Source organism: Guyanagaster necrorhizus (genome assembly GCF_019112545.1).
Source record: "Guyanagaster necrorhizus MCA 3950 unplaced genomic scaffold BT62scaffold_62, whole genome shotgun sequence".
Taxonomy (NCBI): Eukaryota; Fungi; Basidiomycota; class Agaricomycetes; order Agaricales; family Physalacriaceae; genus Guyanagaster; species Guyanagaster necrorhizus.
The window spans coordinates 69,881-87,534 of NW_025064941.1; the positions used below are offsets into that span (position 1 = coordinate 69,881).

At 48.2% G+C, this 17,654-nt stretch overlaps 8 protein-coding genes and 1 non-coding gene across 9 annotated transcripts; 4 read left to right on the forward strand and 5 right to left on the reverse strand.

Moving 5' to 3' along the window:
* Positions 1-205: 205 nt before the first annotated feature.
* BT62DRAFT_983336 (PHF5-like protein) lies at positions 206-794 on the forward strand (the record flags this gene model as incomplete). The annotated part of the gene is made up of 6 exons (XM_043189767.1): positions 206-224; positions 287-319; positions 370-406; positions 455-558; positions 606-728; positions 778-794. 6 exons carry the CDS (start codon positions 206-208, stop codon positions 792-794), a joined length of 333 nt encoding a protein of 110 aa, XP_043033260.1.
* BT62DRAFT_989466 (uncharacterized protein) lies at positions 588-4,703 on the reverse strand. Its single transcript, XM_043190162.1, has 13 exons — positions 4,257-4,703; positions 2,379-4,204; positions 2,207-2,325; positions 2,129-2,159; positions 1,929-2,073; positions 1,852-1,878; positions 1,618-1,797; positions 1,486-1,548; positions 1,320-1,435; positions 1,215-1,273; positions 975-1,161; positions 778-922; positions 588-728 (listed from the first exon to the last, which is right to left on the reverse strand). The coding sequence occupies exons 1-12, from the start codon at positions 4,491-4,493 to the stop codon at positions 856-858; spliced, it is 3,057 nt and encodes a 1,018-aa protein (XP_043033261.1). The 5' UTR covers positions 4,494-4,703; the 3' UTR covers positions 588-728; positions 778-855.
* Positions 4,464-6,417, forward strand: BT62DRAFT_976568 (uncharacterized protein). The gene is made up of 2 exons (XM_043189238.1): positions 4,464-4,908; positions 4,963-6,417. The coding sequence occupies exons 1-2, from the start codon at positions 4,872-4,874 to the stop codon at positions 6,297-6,299; spliced, it is 1,374 nt and encodes a 457-aa protein (XP_043033262.1). The 5' UTR covers positions 4,464-4,871; the 3' UTR covers positions 6,300-6,417.
* Positions 6,418-7,114: 697 nt separating this feature from the next.
* Positions 7,115-8,972, reverse strand: BT62DRAFT_983338 (uncharacterized protein; the record flags this gene model as incomplete). The annotated part of the gene is made up of 8 exons (XM_043189768.1): positions 7,115-7,170; positions 7,220-7,286; positions 7,308-7,416; positions 7,505-7,561; positions 7,622-8,280; positions 8,421-8,496; positions 8,573-8,694; positions 8,766-8,972. The coding sequence occupies 8 exons, from the start codon at positions 8,970-8,972 to the stop codon at positions 7,115-7,117; spliced, it is 1,353 nt and encodes a 450-aa protein (XP_043033263.1).
* A 147-nt stretch (positions 8,973-9,119) lies between these two features.
* BT62DRAFT_1081354 (uncharacterized protein) lies at positions 9,120-9,633 on the forward strand (the record flags this gene model as incomplete). Its single annotated transcript, XM_043179661.1, has 4 exons — positions 9,120-9,233; positions 9,286-9,399; positions 9,457-9,529; positions 9,584-9,633. Exons 1-4 carry the CDS (start codon positions 9,201-9,203, stop codon positions 9,631-9,633), a joined length of 270 nt encoding a protein of 89 aa, XP_043033264.1. The 5' UTR covers positions 9,120-9,200.
* BT62DRAFT_t196 lies at positions 9,423-9,505 on the forward strand. The gene has a single exon. It is a non-coding gene; the product is annotated as a tRNA-Pro (tRNA).
* A 181-nt stretch (positions 9,634-9,814) lies between the features above and the next one.
* BT62DRAFT_983339 (Metallo-dependent hydrolase) lies at positions 9,815-10,870 on the reverse strand (the record flags this gene model as incomplete). The annotated part of the gene is made up of 6 exons (XM_043189769.1): positions 9,815-9,935; positions 10,001-10,031; positions 10,055-10,262; positions 10,300-10,411; positions 10,470-10,549; positions 10,667-10,870. 6 exons carry the CDS (start codon positions 10,868-10,870, stop codon positions 9,815-9,817), a joined length of 756 nt encoding a protein of 251 aa, XP_043033265.1.
* Positions 10,835-12,734, reverse strand: BT62DRAFT_938646 (camp-dependent protein kinase regulatory subunit). The gene is made up of 3 exons (XM_043187578.1): positions 11,367-12,734; positions 10,969-11,318; positions 10,835-10,893 (listed from the first exon to the last, which is right to left on the reverse strand). The coding sequence occupies exons 1-2, from the start codon at positions 12,625-12,627 to the stop codon at positions 11,125-11,127; spliced, it is 1,455 nt and encodes a 484-aa protein (XP_043033266.1). The 5' UTR covers positions 12,628-12,734; the 3' UTR covers positions 10,835-10,893; positions 10,969-11,124.
* Positions 12,735-12,829: 95 nt separating this feature from the next.
* Positions 12,830-17,561, reverse strand: BT62DRAFT_957706 (uncharacterized protein). The gene is made up of 21 exons (XM_043188424.1): positions 17,319-17,561; positions 17,107-17,262; positions 16,964-17,059; positions 16,626-16,911; positions 15,909-16,578; positions 15,722-15,856; positions 15,543-15,674; positions 15,212-15,493; positions 15,121-15,162; positions 15,050-15,063; positions 14,897-14,995; positions 14,775-14,842; positions 14,600-14,721; positions 14,514-14,549; positions 14,403-14,460; positions 14,157-14,343; positions 13,496-14,107; positions 13,283-13,446; positions 13,213-13,231; positions 13,017-13,164; positions 12,830-12,965 (listed from the first exon to the last, which is right to left on the reverse strand). Exons 1-21 carry the CDS (start codon positions 17,446-17,448, stop codon positions 12,933-12,935), a joined length of 3,489 nt encoding a protein of 1,162 aa, XP_043033267.1. The 5' UTR covers positions 17,449-17,561; the 3' UTR covers positions 12,830-12,932.
* Positions 17,562-17,654: the final 93 nt, after the last annotated feature.

Here is a 17,654-nt window from a genome sequence, read left to right on the forward strand (position 1 = left end):
GAGCTCGTCGATGAAGAGACGCGAAGATGCTGCAGTGGATGGAGCGCAGCGTACAAACGCAGCTCGAGTTAAGAATTGGAAATATCATGTGTTTTTGACAAATATTTTTTGTAATTATTCGAAAACTCACGATGGCAAATAGAGCCAAAGTGAGAGGCTTGGTAAAGCTTGCTCCAAATTTGGATTGGGTACTCTCTCATCGACCATGTCGAAGCATCATCCCGGTACGCCGTAACTTTCTCACTCTAATGGAACGAAATGGAACGACATTGACACCATATCCTAGATTTGATCATGTGTCGACGACAGCCCGGTATAGGTGAGGAAACGTTTTCATGTAACAATATCCCAGACTGATAGAAATTCAAGCTATCGGGCGTCTATGCGAGAAATGTGACGGCAAGTGGTACGTAGCAGCCCGTATCCTTTTCAACATATCCTCACTCCCCTACAGTCCAGTCTGTGACTCGTACGTGCGACCTGAAACTCTGGTACGGATCTGCGATGAGTGTAATTTTGGGACGTATGGTGGAAGATGCATAATCTGCGGTTCTCCGGGTACGTTCTCAGACTTGATTTTCTGGCCGGTTTATCATTATTGGTAGGTATTTCTGATGCATACTATTGTGCCGAGTGCACACGGCTAGAGAAAGACCGCGATGGGTGTCCCAAGATCGTCAACCTTGGTGCTAGTAGAACCGATCTGTTCTACGAGCGTCGTCGCTTAGGTCCGTCCTGTTCCTTCTAAAGCGTTGTAATATCTCATGTCCTATCCAGGTTTCAAAAAGGGTTGATCCTCTGCCGTTGTATAAATTACATGCATGTATATTAGGTCTTTGAAATATCGATCGTCGGTCAACGATACACCGGGTGTGGGATAATAGGTGGACTGCGGGTTGGATGTTCAATGTCTGTGAATATTCTGGAGAAGAAGTTGAGAACCGCGGTGAATATGTCAAGTCCAGGGCACTTACTTGACTGCTTGCATGTCTACCGTAGATTTAAACACGAGAAAGACGTGCTTGTCATTGTGCACGTCCACAGGCTCGCAGGCATCACACAAATCTTTGCCACAGTATGCACATCTGAACCATACGCCCCGTATACGCGACATACAGTTGTCACATACAGCAGCGCTGTTATATACGTCCCTTAGGTATGCTTCATGGTATGGTCATAAGAATCGATCCAAGAAGGATCTCTAAATGACTGACCTTTCGGGTCTGCAAAGATTACTATTGCATCTGGTGGTGGGCCCGCAGGCACCTTGTACCTGTCACCAACATCAGCTAGTGCGAAACTATTAAAAAGGCGCTTACAGCTTGGGTATCAGAGGAAACTGAGACTCTATGGGGTAGTCAACGGGTCGGGGTAATTTGAAGAATGCATGGTGGGGGTCATGTAACTGATACGACTTTTCTTCGCATCGAGCGCACTGCGCATAATCCATGTTACTAATACGAAAGTTAGACAGATGTGACTCACCAAATTGTACGACCTGGGTTTTGAGGGGCAATTAGCACACTGGTATCGCACACCTATGATCGGCTATCGGTAACCATTCGCTTAATCAGTAAAAACGGAAAGGAAGTGAAAAAAAAAAAACACGAGACGTACCCGTGCACATCCGTTGCACAAATGGTCATGTTCATTTTCATTGGCATGCGATGTACCAACCACCGTCCTGCTATACCCTGACACAACTGAGCTAGCCTTTGAAGGAGAACCTGCGTGTATTGCATGTTGTGCATCTCTCCCCGTCCACAGATGTATAGCTCTCCGGCTTGCTGTTTGCACCTGCGTCAAATACAGTTAAAAGTTTCCTTGAAAGTAGACGTAATTCATATTTACTTCGTTCGTTTCCAAGGGGAACGGAATCTGAGAATTTTCAGCTGCGCAGCGCGTGCATCTGCCTTTGGCCTTCTTACCTTGATCAGGATATGAGACGAGTTATGACCACCGTCAGCAGAGTCCAAATTCCCCGGCAGTCCGGCCGACTCGCAATTGGAGCATATGTCAATAGAATCGCAAATGGCGCAGTGAAACCGGGCACCGACAATGTCTAGAAGACAGCTGGAAGATAGATACCGTCAGCAATAATAACGATGCACATGTCATCTTAACTCACTGCGCACATTTCACACCAGGATGCTTCATGACTAAACGGAATCAGTCCAAACTTTAAATCTGTGAAGGGCATTCTTACATTCTTCGTCGCTAGGATCTGGGGGTGTGGTTTGGAAGGAATCAGATTCACCGAGCGATCGCGGGTCTTTATCTGGAACAACATAAAATGCATGCTGTGGATGTCGTTCATGAACTTGACTGTCCATACTCTTCAACATCAAATTCATGATTTGAACAATCGGATGACTCACCTATAACATCCCCGGCACAAGTAATGTTTTTTACACGATGCACACTTGAAACACTTCCCTAGACCAACAGGTGTAACTGTGCCACAAGCCGAACATGTAATCGTGTCCGCTGCGTCTTGTTCTAAGGAGTGAAAATGTTTATTAAGCATGAGTTCAATGCCATAAGCTAGGCACGTACCAACGTCCTTCCAACCTTCATAACTCCATATCTTCTCATGATATGCATGTCTGAGCTTACCCTTCTCCTTCGGAGCCAGGCGCCGCCACTCAGACGCGCCTTGCGGAGAAGATGATGCGATATTGGATGCTGTAGGCGACGTTCCTGAAGCAACACCACCGGCTTCTATGGCATGCATCAGGCCTGCGGATTCGATACACCCAGAACATAGTTCGTAGCCCTTGCTGGACGGCTGCAAATATATTCCGCCGTCCAAATATATCTGGGAAGCAGAAACCAGGTTAGGCACGGATGGAAGGGGTTTATAGCAGTGTTGAGGATTGGCGAGAGATTCGTAACTTCCAACATATGTTAGTGACGAATTTGAAAATGTTTGGGACGGTGGTTGGAGGTGGCGGTGAGCATGAGGTGGATAAGACAGTGGGTCTTGAGCGAAGGGATCTTTATCTTTTCCTTTGCCATTGATTTGTCCAGATACTGCGATAGGATCTTTTTCTCCGCACATGGAGCAAACATAACGGATTGAATCCAGGAGAACGCCGCATTCAGAACAGCTCGTCAGGACTTCGGGACTTGAAAGGGGGAGTGATTCAAGGAGTTCGCGAGGAATCGCATCGATGGTGGATTGGTCAGAATGGCTGCGAGATGGTTTTTCTTCCGGGATGACCTGTTGGGCAGCTAGCCAGTTAAGATGTCGGGACGTAGGTCGTGGCTTCTCCATCTTGGAGGCAGTCTCGATACTAGGATCAATGTCGTAAGTAATGTCGTCCTGGGTTTGAGAAGCATTCGAAGATCCCGCAGCAGTATAAGAGTAATAATATTTGCCTCGATTATCCATGTGGAGCGCTAAATCACCTCCCAACGAATCACTCTGTTCTGCAAGAGAATATGTGTCAGCCTCAGACGGCTCTGGCAGCATACCAAGCGTGGCGCGAATCGCGCGCTCGTTCTGGTCTCGGAGCCACTCCGCCCCACGATTGACAAGGGAATCATGATTTATGCTCGAAGGGTCATCCACGATGGCCTCCTCCAACTTGAGACGTTCAAACACTGCAGACGGGTCTGCCGGGAAGCGGCTCTCGACAGATTGCCGGTAGTCATCCGAGAACGGATCCCCAGCACCACGAGCTGTTTGAAGGCCAGGACTTGGTGATCGTCCACGAGTAGAATTGGCACCGCGCGATACCATGCTAAAGGATGACTCCCCGGATAGTTGTGAAGTGCGGTCTGGAGGTCTCAAGCCGGCGCTACGAGAGGATTCCGCTCTAGACATTGCGCCAGTATCCTTAGAGCTGACGGTGACGGAGTCATCATCAAGTTCTACGGAAGGAGCGCCAAAGGAGAAGGAAAACTCGCTGCCATTGCGCCCTTTGTACTCATCAAGACTGATTACAGAGGACGTATCGGACAGACTTGGACCGTCATAGTCGACGGTGATGTGAACACGAAGGGTGATTTTACGGCTTCCAAAGCTGCGACCTGACAGAATGGACGCGGCTGACGACAGAGGAGGGTCGTCGTTACCTGCTTGGAAGTATTGGATAGCCTCCGTAAGGTCAGTCTCGTTTCTGATATCGGTGATTTCGCCATCGTCATCCTTGTAGGTGATAGCATACGTGGAAGCTGACAAGGAAAAGCATTGTTCTACCTAGGAGAGAAGTGAATGGGGGTGCTGTGTAAGATTAGAATGCTGTACGCACCTTGTGCCGGAGGAGAATGTAGGTGCAGTTCCTAGAGGATGCAAAGGTAATCCTCTTGTTCCATCTGTCAAAGGTGCATTTCACGATGAGAGGCCTGTCTGGTCGACTCTGCATTGAATGATCCCGATGGTGAGCAAGCAGGTCATTGCCTTGAATGGACTGGTCGATGTCATCGCGTCCGCAGTACTCGCTTACATAAATGACCTCACTTTGCCATTTCTCTTCATCGACGAGCATTCTACTAAGGGCTTTTCTGCAAACTTGCAGGGGTCTGTACGTTGGAGTACATGCTTGAGTTCTTGCCCTTTCTTCTACTCTATTCAACCATCACCTTCCTACATGCTACCATCGCATGCTGCTCTTGGTGTTCTGTGATTAATATGACATGCTTAAACAATTTAAAATCCTGCCTCATCTCTTCAGATAACGAATTATTGCTGAACAAAGAAACTCAGCTCATTCTCCCTCTTCTGCGCATTCATTCCGTCGGCCTGGACCTGCCCACCGACCGCTGCGACGGGTGAAATGCGCTGGCAATCTCAACCAGGGGCATCAGTCAGGGTTACCTGCCAAGGTTTCCCCAAATCGCTCTGAGACCCTGAATTTCAGACCATAATGACCAACGACGTTGAGAGGCGTATTCGCGGTGCAGGTATGCTATTACCATCCATAAACCGACTTACTATCCATTAATACAATCCCTCAGGTGCACTGGAGCAATACCATATCATTCGAGGGGCATTGCAGCTAGATTCATGCGTTATTTCTGCAGCCGAGTACAGTCATTCTGGGGGCCTTTCGCTGTCCAAGCAGGTGCTGTTTCCAGCGCTACGCGTACTTATTCAGACACATGGCGCTCTGGGAGTTCATATTGTCGATCGGGACACTATTCAACCAGTATATTCTCGGCTACGCAGCGTCAACCTCACTGAAGTTGTGGAATATGTGCATGGTTCTACAATTGCCGAGATATTGGAGGTCCAGTTCTTGAAGCTATTCAATATTTCATCCGAAGCGCCACTGTGGCGCCTGGTAGTTCTGGAGGAGAAGATTGTCGTTTTGGCCTGGCACCATTGCATCGGAGATGGTTTAAGCGGGGTTGCGTTTCAGCGAGCTCTTCTCAACGCCCTGAAACAGACCCAGCCTCAGGACATAGACAGCGTCGTTGAAGTTCCCCTCACTGCCAAGTTCTCACCCAGCCTCGAAAGCGTCGTGAATGTTTCACCTCCACTCTCGGTTGTTCTTCGGGGGGTACTCAATCTCTTTCTACCAATTTATTGGACCCCTCGCTTTACTGCCTGGACCGGGAATCCCGTTGGACATACCCCCAACACCGCCACTCGCGTCAGAATCATGCAGTTCTCCGCTTCAGATGTAGCTCGCTTCCACGAGGAGTGCCGCTCTCATAGGGCTACCGTCACCTCGGCTTTATATGCTGTTGCCATCTCGGCTCTTTCCCAAACAATCCAAGATATGAAGCCTTCTGAAAAATACAAAACAATAGCGGCATCCATTCCCATATCATTGCGTAGCCTATCGGGTGCTTCCGAAGAAGATATGTGTGAACATGTCTCTACCCATCACAGTTATCCCGCATTCCAGCCTGAATTTTCATGGCGTTTGGCCTCAACATACGCTTCTACTCTTCGTGAACAGAAGACCGCGTCACCACCAGCGGTCGGCATGCTGGGATACCTTTTCGGTCGCTTTGTAGGTTACTTCACTGGGAAGTATGATGCTAAGAGGGAAGGAGGGCTGGAAATTTCCAACGTCGGGCGAATCGTAGTGCACGGTATTGATGCATGGTCTATCGATGACATGTGGTTCGCCCAGTGCGATTCGTACGTTGGGTCTGCTCTCAAACTTAACGTGGTGGGGCCTCCATCTGGGAGTCTAACTATCATTGCTACTGGAGGACAGTATGCTGCGGAAGACGCTTTCGTTGATGCCTTCGTCTCTTTGTTTGAAGCACGATTCGCAGATATCGTGAATGCTGAGGCAGAGACTAAAGGAGCGCATGATGGTCTGTCAGTGTGTACATAGATCTAGCGCGAACCTTTATATGTAGAAAAACATCTTTATATCTCATCCGGAGCCTCGAATAGTGTACGTGAATGATAATACAATTTCACTGCCTTACGGACGAGTATTTATAAAGAGGCATTGTCAGGCATGAATGTGAAAATGGAGTTCACAAGAAAGAACTTAAGTGAACAGAAACTGGAAAGTATACGCACGTACGTCTTGGAACCCAGCGTCGCGCACTTAAGAATGTTGGAATCTGCGAGAGAGTTCGAGCAATCTGGCATTCCGGCATGCTGAGTAAGGAAGGAATCCAAGGGAAATTGAAGGAATTGGGTAGAAACTACTAGAAAAGGAGTAGTCTAGTATAAATATGAGAAGTCAATGGGGGAATTCCTCAGGAGTTTGTAACCCAAAGACTAAAGGTCTTACAAGCATGTACTCTGGGTACAGTCCAAATCTCAACAAAGAACAACAGAGTTGGTACATATTTTGAGCGCCCCAGAAAACCACTTTGGGGAACAGATGTTATCCTGCGAACGACTCCTGCCTTTCTCGAGAACCAGTCGCATATAGTTCCAGGATGACAGAGTCGCTGATATCCTGTCTGGTCCTTGACTCTACTTATTATTAACATGTTCCACTATGAACTCCATGAAGACTCGGGGCTGTACAGCAAGATATGGCATCTAGCGGAGTATCATGAAAGGCTACTTAAAAAAAACAAGCCTCGATGTGTTCCCTGGCGACAGTTGTGGTGTTGGCGAAGCATTGTGATACTATCGAGCAACATGCACTGGAAAAGAGAATCAGAAGATCCCTCGTCGGCACTCTCATCAACATACCGTCGTGTGGTTGCACCCGCTTTCCTTCTGCACGGAAGTTTTACAGCCTGTACGGTATTAGGGAATGTTTTTGATGTTGTTATGAGATATACATACCTGGACAGTACTTCCAGCCTCGTTGCTTCATCAGATGGTCCAGCTCTGAAGATCCATCACAGCTATGCTACGGACCGGTGACACCTACAGTCTGTTGACAAGACTTCCACCAGATATGGTTACATCTAGGCACTGGACAGGCAATGATACCGGCCTCTTGGTATTCCGTGCGATCGACAAAAGCGCTTTTCTTACATCTGGATACATCGATGAAGTTGAAGATATGTAAAATAAAAGAAGACGTACTGGCGACAGTGAAGCAAGATAGAGAACGCAGACATCTACAGCTCCTCGAAGATACAGTACTCCTTCTCTGATACCCCAATGTCGAGGATGAGTGTACTACATTGATAGAGATGAGCCGCCATATATCCTGCTCATCAGAATGAGGACTCACTCGACTTCTTGTCGCCATCAGTACAAATCGAGCAGAAGATGGGGAATCGGTGATCATGCAACGTCGTCAGCAGATGTTGCCGAAGGCAGTTTCTACAAGCTAAATGGTTACATTCGACAACACGAGCTGCGTAGTCCATGGGGAAAGTATCAAGGCAGATGGCACAATCAAATAAGGCTTGTGCAGTAGCTGCTAGAGCACGATGCTCCTGCTCTAGCTGGCGATCCTCTCCCTCGAATTTACATTGTAGGTTGAGGGCGAACTCTATTGCTGTGCTCTTTTCTTCGGCGTGCCCTTTTCCTTTCAACTTTTTAACCGAGTTCCATTGCTGTAAAGATCCAGAAGGTACACCGGGCCACATCGTCCAAACATCTATTTTTGGAATGGAACGATTATGACTCTGTGACTGTATTTTCTTCAGTTTTTCACACGTTTCCTGTAGCTCGTCGATCTCTTCCTCCAGGCGGTCAGTCATGGATGTCAAAAATTGATTCCGTGACTCTAGATCGGATAATTGAGCTCGAAGAGTAAGAATTGTGATGCTAGATTTGAGAGGAGCTTGCGTTAAGTCAACAGGATCGGTGGACCATTTGTCGTTTGGAATAAAAATGTGGGCAGCGAAATTTGCAAGTAAATGTGCTTGCCACCCTCGGAGAGAAGACGACTATCCACAGACAAGATATCTGAGAGTCGTTTGGCTGTATTTTCGACGGTGGCCAGAAAGGTAATCCCAGATCCATCCGGATGACAAGGCCGAGGATGGGTGTCAAAGATGAGACATATGTTTTATTCAGGTGTCGGAACCTTTGCACAGGTAATGATTTCAGGTGGTCTTGTGATGACTGCTACACTGGTATTATCGGATGCGAATTCAAGGTCTCTGGGAGCTCGGTAAGTGAGGCAGTGAAAGAAGGAAAAAAAATGCAGTACCCCAGCATTTCTTCGAAGCGGTCAACTGGTGGAGATCCATATATACATTTGTCAGTTTCATTGATGTCTGAAATAGAGGCACTGCAAAGATAGTTTCGACCTCTAGATGAAGATTGTCCCGCCATTGAGAACAGATGGACACGGCGTCCTACATAGGGAGAACATGGAGAATCGTTAGAAATGCATTCGATCGACGCCGCTCATCTCCACCATCTGCACTGAGGCAATTTCTGCAAGCAAAGCCGCTCTTTGAATGCCTTCTCGCTCTTTATTCAGCACCAATCTTGCGAAATTGAGAGACGCCAGACCGCACGCAGATATACCACCTGTCGCGTACTGGCTGACTCCGGGATGGATGACGAGTCGCTCTTTGTCCCTGATAATTTCTGCAAGGAAACTGCCGCAATTGATGCTCGTCCTGGACATTTTCCTATTCATCGTAGTTCCAGGGCACGAGTCGCTGCATGGAGTTTAGATGTCGTGGCTTTCGAAGTACGTCGAAGTCGATTAACTTGTTGTACGGTCGAAGGCGCTGCGAGATCTCCAATTAGGCAATATTATCCTAGTCTGTATCATCTAAATACACTCGAACCTTCACGGCGGTTATTCAAAGCAAATCTGCAAATTACGCTAGCTTTGAGGGAATGCACAACGATGTCTCTAAGACTTATTGGTCGGAACGGAAGTGTAAGACCCCTACTTTTCTTTGTCTCTTTCATCTCGCACCTTCACGCCATAGAACTACCATCCCTCCTGGCGTATTTTCTGCGATGACTACAAGCCAAAGTGTATATGCAGTGTCTGTGGCGTGTGGTGTTGTCTAGCACTCCAGCAACCGTTTGATGTAGAGAGTGTATATCCACCACCAACTAATGCGGCCTGATGGTCTAGTAGTATGATTCCTTGTTAGGGTCGTTATGCCGTCGAGGAGGTCCCGGGTTCAATTCCCGGTCAGGCCCCGATACAATTTTTGAAATTGTTGCGTTGCCCAAGTCTTCAGGGTGCAAGGATTCATGACTCATGATATTTTAAAGTAGACACGCTCACCGAGGGCCGAGGCCCGAATCCCGACGAATACGTGCAGTAACTTTTAAATTATCTTTTCATGTCGCTCAGGGTCCGGACTCCCAGTCATCCGTAAGCTGTAACTTCTGAGATTCTAGGAATCCATAGCCTTCATTTGGAAGATCCTTTGCTCGATCACTAACTTGCCTCATCCTACCGCAACCACAATCATCATATTGTTATATGAAGGATTCAAGAAGTATTCAAACACCGTAAATCCTTCTGGCACCCTCCCTTCCTGCAGCCAACACCCCTTTCGTGTCCCGTCTATCACCCAAGACGGACACAACGTATTGAGCGGTGAAGGGAATCATCAACGAGTGACTCAGTGGCAGCCGAATTTGTTTCATAAGGTTGGGTCAGCGAGCAGGGCAGGGTAAACATTCGACGGGACCATGCATGGCGCGTCCGTTTCCAGCACTATACGAAAAGACTCCGGGAACCATCTGACGCAGTATTCAAATTCGTCGAGAACGTCAGAACGCCAGTGATACCGATGTGGAGGTTTGGGAAGTGAGAAAGAAGACGGAGGGCAAAGGCGGGGGAGTCGGTGAAACAGTGAACATGGGCAGGGTGGTCCTTGGGAATAACCTCCTTCATTATCTGTTCTGTATGTTCTTCGGCTTTTCGTGTATGGATCGTGAGGCTTTCCTTTCTCCACAGCCAATTTGAGCTGTCGGGTGAAGACGGTTTTCTGGACAGCATGAGGTGAGCGATTATAATGATAATCCAGTCCTATCTCGCCGAGACCGACGCAAAGCGGGTGGCTGAGAGCAGCTATGCTGCAATGATGTTCAGCACTTTCCGAAAGAGCGAACGGATGGGAATAGCTTACATTACACTGCAGGAGTATAGTACTCCTCCGAACAAGGGAAAGCAAGAAAAACGTACGGATGCACGCCTATGACAAACCAATAGTTGACGCCACCCAATTGCTCCTCCGGCGCATCCGCCAGTCACCTCCATCCTTTCCCGGGCTTAGGCGTGAATTTAGCGGGATTATGCCATACATCGATGATCGTTTCGACACCTCACCCTTTATAGATGCCTCGGACGAGTTCGAATATGTTCGAGTACCAACCTGAGGGGTACTTCGACCGGTATGCCGCAAACGCCAGGACGAGATGTGTATGAGTATCGACGATTGTCGAGCTTGAAAGACTCGGATGGGACGGAAACGCATACGTGAGCGTGTCGTGCGAAGGAAGGGGCTGAATGACCCGGTTGGACGATCCTCGGTATCTGTTGTTTCTGCTCATGATGGTTAATAATGGAGTGAAGGCTGTTGCCAGATCTCAGTATTTCAGCTTTTTTAAGGCAGAAAAATGGAAGATTCTTATGACTGATATTGACTCACCGATCGAAAAGAGGGACCAAAGTAGACTTCTCAGTCAAGACGTGTAGAGCTCGGCAAGATGATACACGCAATATAAAAACAGAATTTGAATACGATACAATGAATAGCGAGGATGAGAAACAACACTTTGACACATTCAAAAATTCATACCAATCTCTAGTGTGACAACCTTGCGCCAGACCCATACTGTTCGCCAGCCCTTCGTTCCATCAGATCTCGAAGAGGCCCAAGAAGCCGAGTGAAAGCCTGCGCGTCCAAAGCCGCCACTTTGAGCTTTGGAAGAGTATGATCTCCGCGGTTGATTGCACTGACGGTCGCAGCGCGAGGAGCCAAGTGGAGAAGTGATAACTCTTTTCGTAATGTCGGTATAAACTTGAAGGGGAGACAAAAAAACACACCTCCAAAGTAATCTCCCTTTTTCAAATGCCCCACTTGAAACTCGCGAACTTGGCCATTATCGCCCTCTTGCGATTTGGTCACAACAGCTTCACCCTCCTCGATGAAAAAGAACGTGTCTCCCATCTCTCCCTGCCTGACAACGGCGTCTCCATCAGTGTAGACTTTGCTGACTAGCGCATCAGCGATTTTACTGCGCTCAGCAGCGTCTAGGGATGACAAGAGGGCCACGGATGATAAAAAGTGCTCATACATCGTGCGGCGCCGATGAGCCACCTTCAATATGATAGTCCGGAAGGTGATGCGGTCCAGTGCCCATAATGTAGAAGGCTCAGTAGACAAGACCGTCGCAGCACGAGGATGACCATACATCAGTGCCAGCTCTCCAAACGAGGTCCCCGGTGTGCACTCTGCTACACGTTTCCCAAACTCAGGGTGGTACCCAGGCTGGAGAAACTTGTCTTCTGAGGCACGAAGTCCTGCAGGGGGCAAAGGATCAGACCGGATGAAGCACTCTAGCAGACCCGACTCGACGACGTAAAAGTAGTCGCCCACGTCCCCTTGGCGTATTACCACCTCTCCTTTTTCCGTATTCTTTTCCTGCATAGCACTGAGCACGCCTGTTTCCTGCTCCTCGTCAAGATCGCGGAAGATAAAGTTGTTCGCGATGGATGCTTTGATGCGACGAAGTTGGTCTGGCGTTTTGGGGTATACAGGGAGCGGATCATCTGGAGAGCTGTCGACAGGAATAGACTCTGCTGAGACGGAAGTGCGCCGCTGAAAGATGGTAGTAGGAACGGGTGGATGGAGGTAGTCGCCTGGATTGGTGGGCTGGGCGACGGTGCCGTCATCAAACTGCGTGAAGAGGTTAGGCATCGATGTCGTCAGGGGAGACGTCGGGGTCATATTAAATTGGACGACAGGTGGGTTGTTGGCGAGCAAAGCATTGCCGGGAACGTTGAGGGTGCCAAATGGACTGTAAGAGACGCTGTTCCTGCCAGCGAGCGACGAGCGAGGCGCTGTGTCGAGCGGAGAGACGGTCTCTGGGATCAATCCGGAACCAAAAGTTGTGTCGACGTACAGCTCGCTAGGGAGTTCACGCGAAAATGCGCGCGAGCGACGAGACAGAACATCGCGGGTCCGTGTCCGCTGTTCCTCCAGCCGCTGCTGGAACCAATTTGAGCAGAACTGCAGTGCATCGTTGGGCCGTACGCGTTTTGCGTCCCGTGTCAGGTCATCGATGAGCTGGTCGAACGTCGACATCAACGAAGCAAAACAAGTTGCCAATGATAGTCCGGTGCATTTTTCATCACCCTGACATCATTTGAAGTGACTATATGCACTCGATTTTGCTTTCAGACGGAACAAATATCCAGAGAGAGGACCATTCGGTATGCACATACTATGAAAAAGCCTTTTTTACTGGTAAGCCCTCCCACAGATCAACCAGGACCGAACCAATCATAATGCTACAACAACAGTTCCATTCTCAGTACTATCAACCTACAATGTTCAAATTTTCCATGTATGTAATCAGCCAGGTCATCCCAAACAAATACAGTTTCTATTTATCTTACAAGTCTCTCAATACCCACAGGGATCTGAGATCCAAATCAGCTACCGCACCGTGCAAGAAAAATAATGGAACGAACCTGCCATCCATGAGCAGCAGCAGCCCTCTTGTAGCCTTCTAGCGCCTCGTACACCTGGTACTCACGGTTCCAGTCTTTAGCGAGCCTCGCTGGACGAGGTTCCAGGTTCGATATTGCCAACTTGATCTGCATAATAACCGCAGGAATACTCGAGAATAATGAGTAAACAAGAACGCCAAAAGACTTGGATATTTACCTGTAACTAGGCAACCATCCTATAACAAAATCTTAGCCAGATAAACGCCAAATAGAACCGTCAAAGATACCATCAGAGGTCAACAAATCCATACATATGGACCCTCCCCCAGTAACGTGGCCTCCTCCACCATGAATAAAAGGCAAGAACCGCGGCGTAAGAATCCTGAAAAATGGTGGAGCCAAAGGGAACGTTGGAGGGAATCGAATCTCGAAGATGATAGAATTCACTCCTCTGAAACGTAGTCAGTTCCAATAGACGATATAAAAACAAAAAGACGTACGCCGTTTTCAAATCCTTCGCAATCGGTAGGTTCGGATCAAACGAATGCATCTCTACAATCCACTGGAACAAATTATCGCCAATAAACTCTTGCGGCATGTACCATCCCAGTTCTCGCAGGCTGTTCGCGGCTTCTTGTTCCTTCAGCATTGACCTCAGCTCCCGCTGGACCGCCATAGTCGCAGATGGCGCAGAGTCAGTGGGCGGGGGCATCAGCTTGTCGAGAACAACGCTGACCCATTCAGGGTCGTGCACCCAATCATCTGCTGGCTTTGTTTTCTTCTTGCTACTAGACGGAGTTGGGGCAGGTGCTTTGCCCTTCCCCTTCGGATCAGGTATGATCATGACTTCGTCGTCGTCATCTACAATAACTGTCTCCCTCTCAACATGATTGAAAATTCGCTGGTCTTCCTCATCCGCCTCTTGCACCACTAGATCACGCTGACGATCCTGGAGTAATAAGTTGATGGTATACCCAGGCTCAGGAATAGATATCTTGTTGCTGCTCAATGTCAGCGGATGCTTAGGATCCAAGTTCACAAATGGTATGGTCTTATCTGCAACCGGAGTCGTACCGGTCCCTTCAGCTGGGCACTTGACTAAGAGATACCGGCTGCGAACAGTTCAGTTTCAAGCCAAAGGGGTGAAACTTAGACACTTACCAGACAATCCAGGTAGTATCCGCGATAACGAAATACGGATTCGAACTAACAAACTTTTCTGGTAAGTTGACTACCTCCGCCAACGCAACACAAGCATTGGGACAGATCTTGCTCTTGCGCCACATCGTGGAGTTACCTCCTGCATAGTGTCCCATAGAAATCTGCCCGTCTTTGGCGAGATAGACACCTACAAATAGATAGACAAGATTAGCGAAGAGGATCGTGGAAAATAAAATGAATATATACCGTGTCCATAGGCCCGCCCATTAGCTATGTGCTTGTACCACAATCCATGCCTAATTATCTACGCCAAATGGTCAGAGTGAAAGCAGAAAAATCAAAAGCCGAATGACTGACCGAGTGCCAATTTCGCAAAGAAGAACCATGGAATGCCTTGTACGGAATGAGTGACAAATACATAACCAGGAAAAATAGAGCCTAACAAAGAGTGAAGGGTACTTCTTAGCATTCGTATTCGTTGCCTGAGACTGAGCAACAGCAGCCTGAAATTTAGCTTCTGCATCTGGGGCACCAACGCTGAAACGGAACTGGCGCCATGATGGATCTAAATGTCGTATCAACAAAAATATATCGTGCGGTCAATGGAATGTAACGAACCTAAATTCGTTACCAACTCAGCTCCCGATGTGATGGGTTCAAGGTATGCAGTGCAAGACGCCACACACCTAGTTCGAAAGTGGTCAGTAAGATGTGGCGGAAGGGTGTTGATCTCGGCTTACCAGCGAAGAATCTGCCACGCAGCGGGCAACACTGTAGGATCGAGTTCCCTAAGCTTGGGTTTCGATTTACCAGGCTTGACTTTGCGTTCTAAATGCTTCCTGAGCGAAGGATCAATCATAGGCTACGGTGTTTAAAAAAAGACGTGTTCATACTTCATATCTTCCACCTGAAATACGCTAGGTCAGTTCAACACGGAGTGAAATGATCAAGATAAAAAGCCTACTGTCGGTAACGTATTCAGCATGTCAGCAATAGAGGCGCGCATCTGTGTGTCCGTTCAACAACCAACAACAAGAAAAACACCGGAAACCAACCTGAAGAATGTCAAGATCATCAAAATCGCACAGACCATGATTGTCCGCAACAGGCTCGCGTCGAGGAGTAGGAGACGGAGCCTCGGGTACCGGAGTAGGGAAGACACCGGAAAAAACAGCCCCTCGAAGTGTCGATGGGTGGATTAGTGTACTTTTGTCGGGAATCGGAACTCGGAGGCCCATCCCAGTCGGGAGAGGCTCGTCGAGGACGCCTTCGGCGGCCCCGGAATAAGTCAGTGAAACGAGGAGATCCACAGTCTGCGGGTTGTGAATGATTTCATACTATCGAGATGTAAGATCTGAAGACGCGACGTGAATGAGTAAAACAAACCTCTAAAGAAGGACCGCGATTCAGAGAGTAATATTGGTAGGCGCATAGCTTAGAGTCGCACACATAGGGCTTCAAAGCTTCGAAGTCAGTGGTGAGTTTGTTGTGACAAACAATGCAGTAGCGTGTGCACAACTAGTAGAACATCAGAAGAGGCAGTCATCGAAACACAGGTCGCCTACCGTCAGTCGTCTGATGAGATAAGTAAACGCGGTTAGGGGAAGATTAATGTCTTCTGATTTTCCCAGACCATGCAAGGGATCATGAGGCAGCCTTCGATTAAGCTTTTGTTCCTCTCTTTCAGCCGCTTTTATTTCCTGCGCCACACTAGATGAGCAAGATTGGTGTTTTCGAGTGCAAGTCTGTTACCTTGATTTTGAACCGATACACGTCCTCTGCTGTCATCTGACTTTTCTCAATTTCAGCGAACAAGAGTTCAGCGCCAGCCCAGCCCAGATCAAACTGTCTCCGTAATCGGACAACTTTCAGAAAGGATTGGTCCAGCAATGACTCCAACGAGGAACTTAAGCTGAACTTATCAAATCGTCCTTCATCATCTTCCTCTTCGACAACAGCTTCTGAAACGATAAGTGCAACTTCTTCCGCGTCCATGTCAACGTCAATGTCGAAAAAATTCATCGCAGCAGCGAGCTCCTTCTCTTTCTGGATGCGCAGTTCATCTTCGGCGTCCTGAAGGACTAGCCCATACCTGCGTACGGCTTCTCTGGCATTCACAGTTGAAGGTTTGTACCGACCGCACAGACCGACTTGAAATTTGAGTTGCACACCCGCCCTGCGCGCGGGACTCGAATAGGTTCCATCATTCGACAAAGAGGGATACATGCCTCTGTGTCCAGATATGAGAAGGGTTAGATGCTGCGAACGAGACAGAAGCCGCCGATCCCAAGCCATAAGTGCTCGCGGAGGGATTGATTCAGATAGAGTGATGACTGGTAAGCTGATGGTTAAGCAGAAATCATCGCCCCCGAAAGGAATGAATCCTGGACGATAGCCTGTTCCCACAGCATCGATGAAGTCCCTAACAAGAAGTCTAGGCGGTGGTGTGATAATGGAATTGACGCTCACCGTTGCAGCTTGGAACGACTATAGGTCGCAACCTTAGACACTGCAGTATAATCATCATCATAATCCATTCCGACATATTCTTCGTCTCCACTATCGTCTTCGTCCTCCATGTCGACTTCTTGGTACTTCTTACCGGCGAGCGAGGTCAAGAAACGTTCGAGAGTGTCGACGATTGGTCGTGCAGGCGATGTTGCGATCTCATTTACGGGCTCAGTTGTACGAGCATCGAGCTCTGAATCGGAAGAGTAACAAAATACTGTATGGTTCTTGGGATATTCGGAGGTGTCTTTTGAGTAGAAGATTAGAGTGGATAGAAAGACAGAGACGCGAATTATTACCATCAACAAGCATGGTAAGCATTATTGGTGCATCAGGTGTATGAGAATCTTCTATTACGACTTCCATAGAGCCTTCGTCGTCGCCTGGCCGGAACTCTTGAGAGCAAGATTAGTATCAAGCCACTCCGTGAAAGGCAACTCACTCTTTATGCGCCAGCCGTGAACCAGGAATCCTCCATCCTTGACGACTTGCTTCGTATCCTCGAAATCTGCGTTGAAACGTTTGCGGCCTTTGAGATGAACGTTCTTGGTACGGTCAATATTTACTTTGGCGCCCGTCATTGAGAGAGGCGCCTTGCCTGTGAGAACACGTTATTAACGTGTAAAATACGCTGATTGTTCGCGATCAACACACCACTGGCCACCTTTTGGCGTTTGGATGAAAGCTTCCCTCCACGACCCTCCGGCTCCGAATCAGAGTTATGAATGTCGATAACATCGCTGTGCGGCAAAGAAGCCTTGGCCTTGCTGCGACCAAATACCATGATATCGAGTGAAAAGTAGTTGAAAGAGAGAGAAAGGGATACCGTCGAGGAAAGAGGAGGTCAGACACAGTATCGAGCAAGGGAAAGGTGCAGAGTCATGTTTTCGAAGCGAGTCTTGGCACGGCAATTGCCGTGGCTGCTCAGGAAGCTATGACGCCGTGCTTCTTCAGATGCCAGTACCCTCCTGGTCGACACTCCATCACCTT

Coding starts and splice junctions, on each gene's coding strand:
- BT62DRAFT_989466 (XM_043190162.1), bottom strand. CDS start 4,493: ATGCTCGTCGATGAAGAGAAATGGCAAAGTGAGGTCATTTATGTAAGC. Junction 4,205..4,256: donor ACATTCTCCTCCGGCACAAG/GTGCGTACAGCA, acceptor CTTCTCTCCTAG/GTAGAACAATGCTTTTCCTT. Junction 2,074..2,128: donor CCTGGTGTGAAATGTGCGCA/GTGAGTTAAGAT, acceptor TCTATCTTCCAG/CTGTCTTCTAGACATTGTCG.
- BT62DRAFT_976568 (XM_043189238.1), top strand. CDS start 4,872: ATGACCAACGACGTTGAGAGGCGTATTCGCGGTGCAG. Junction 4,909..4,962: donor GAGGCGTATTCGCGGTGCAG/GTATGCTATTAC, acceptor ACAATCCCTCAG/GTGCACTGGAGCAATACCAT.
- BT62DRAFT_938646 (XM_043187578.1), bottom strand. CDS start 12,627: ATGTCGACGTTCGACCAGCTCATCGATGACCTGACACGGGACGCAAAA. Junction 11,319..11,366: donor AAAGGGAGATTACTTTGGAG/GTGTGTTTTTTT, acceptor CATTACGAAAAG/AGTTATCACTTCTCCACTTG.
- BT62DRAFT_957706 (XM_043188424.1), bottom strand. CDS start 17,448: ATGGTATTTGGTCGCAGCAAGGCCAAGGCTTCTTTGCCGCACAGCGAT. Junction 15,857..15,908: donor TGTATCGGTTCAAAATCAAG/GTAACAGACTTG, acceptor AGTGTGGCGCAG/GAAATAAAAGCGGCTGAAAG. Junction 13,447..13,495: donor GCGAAGGATTTGAAAACGGC/GTACGTCTTTTT, acceptor ACTACGTTTCAG/AGGAGTGAATTCTATCATCT.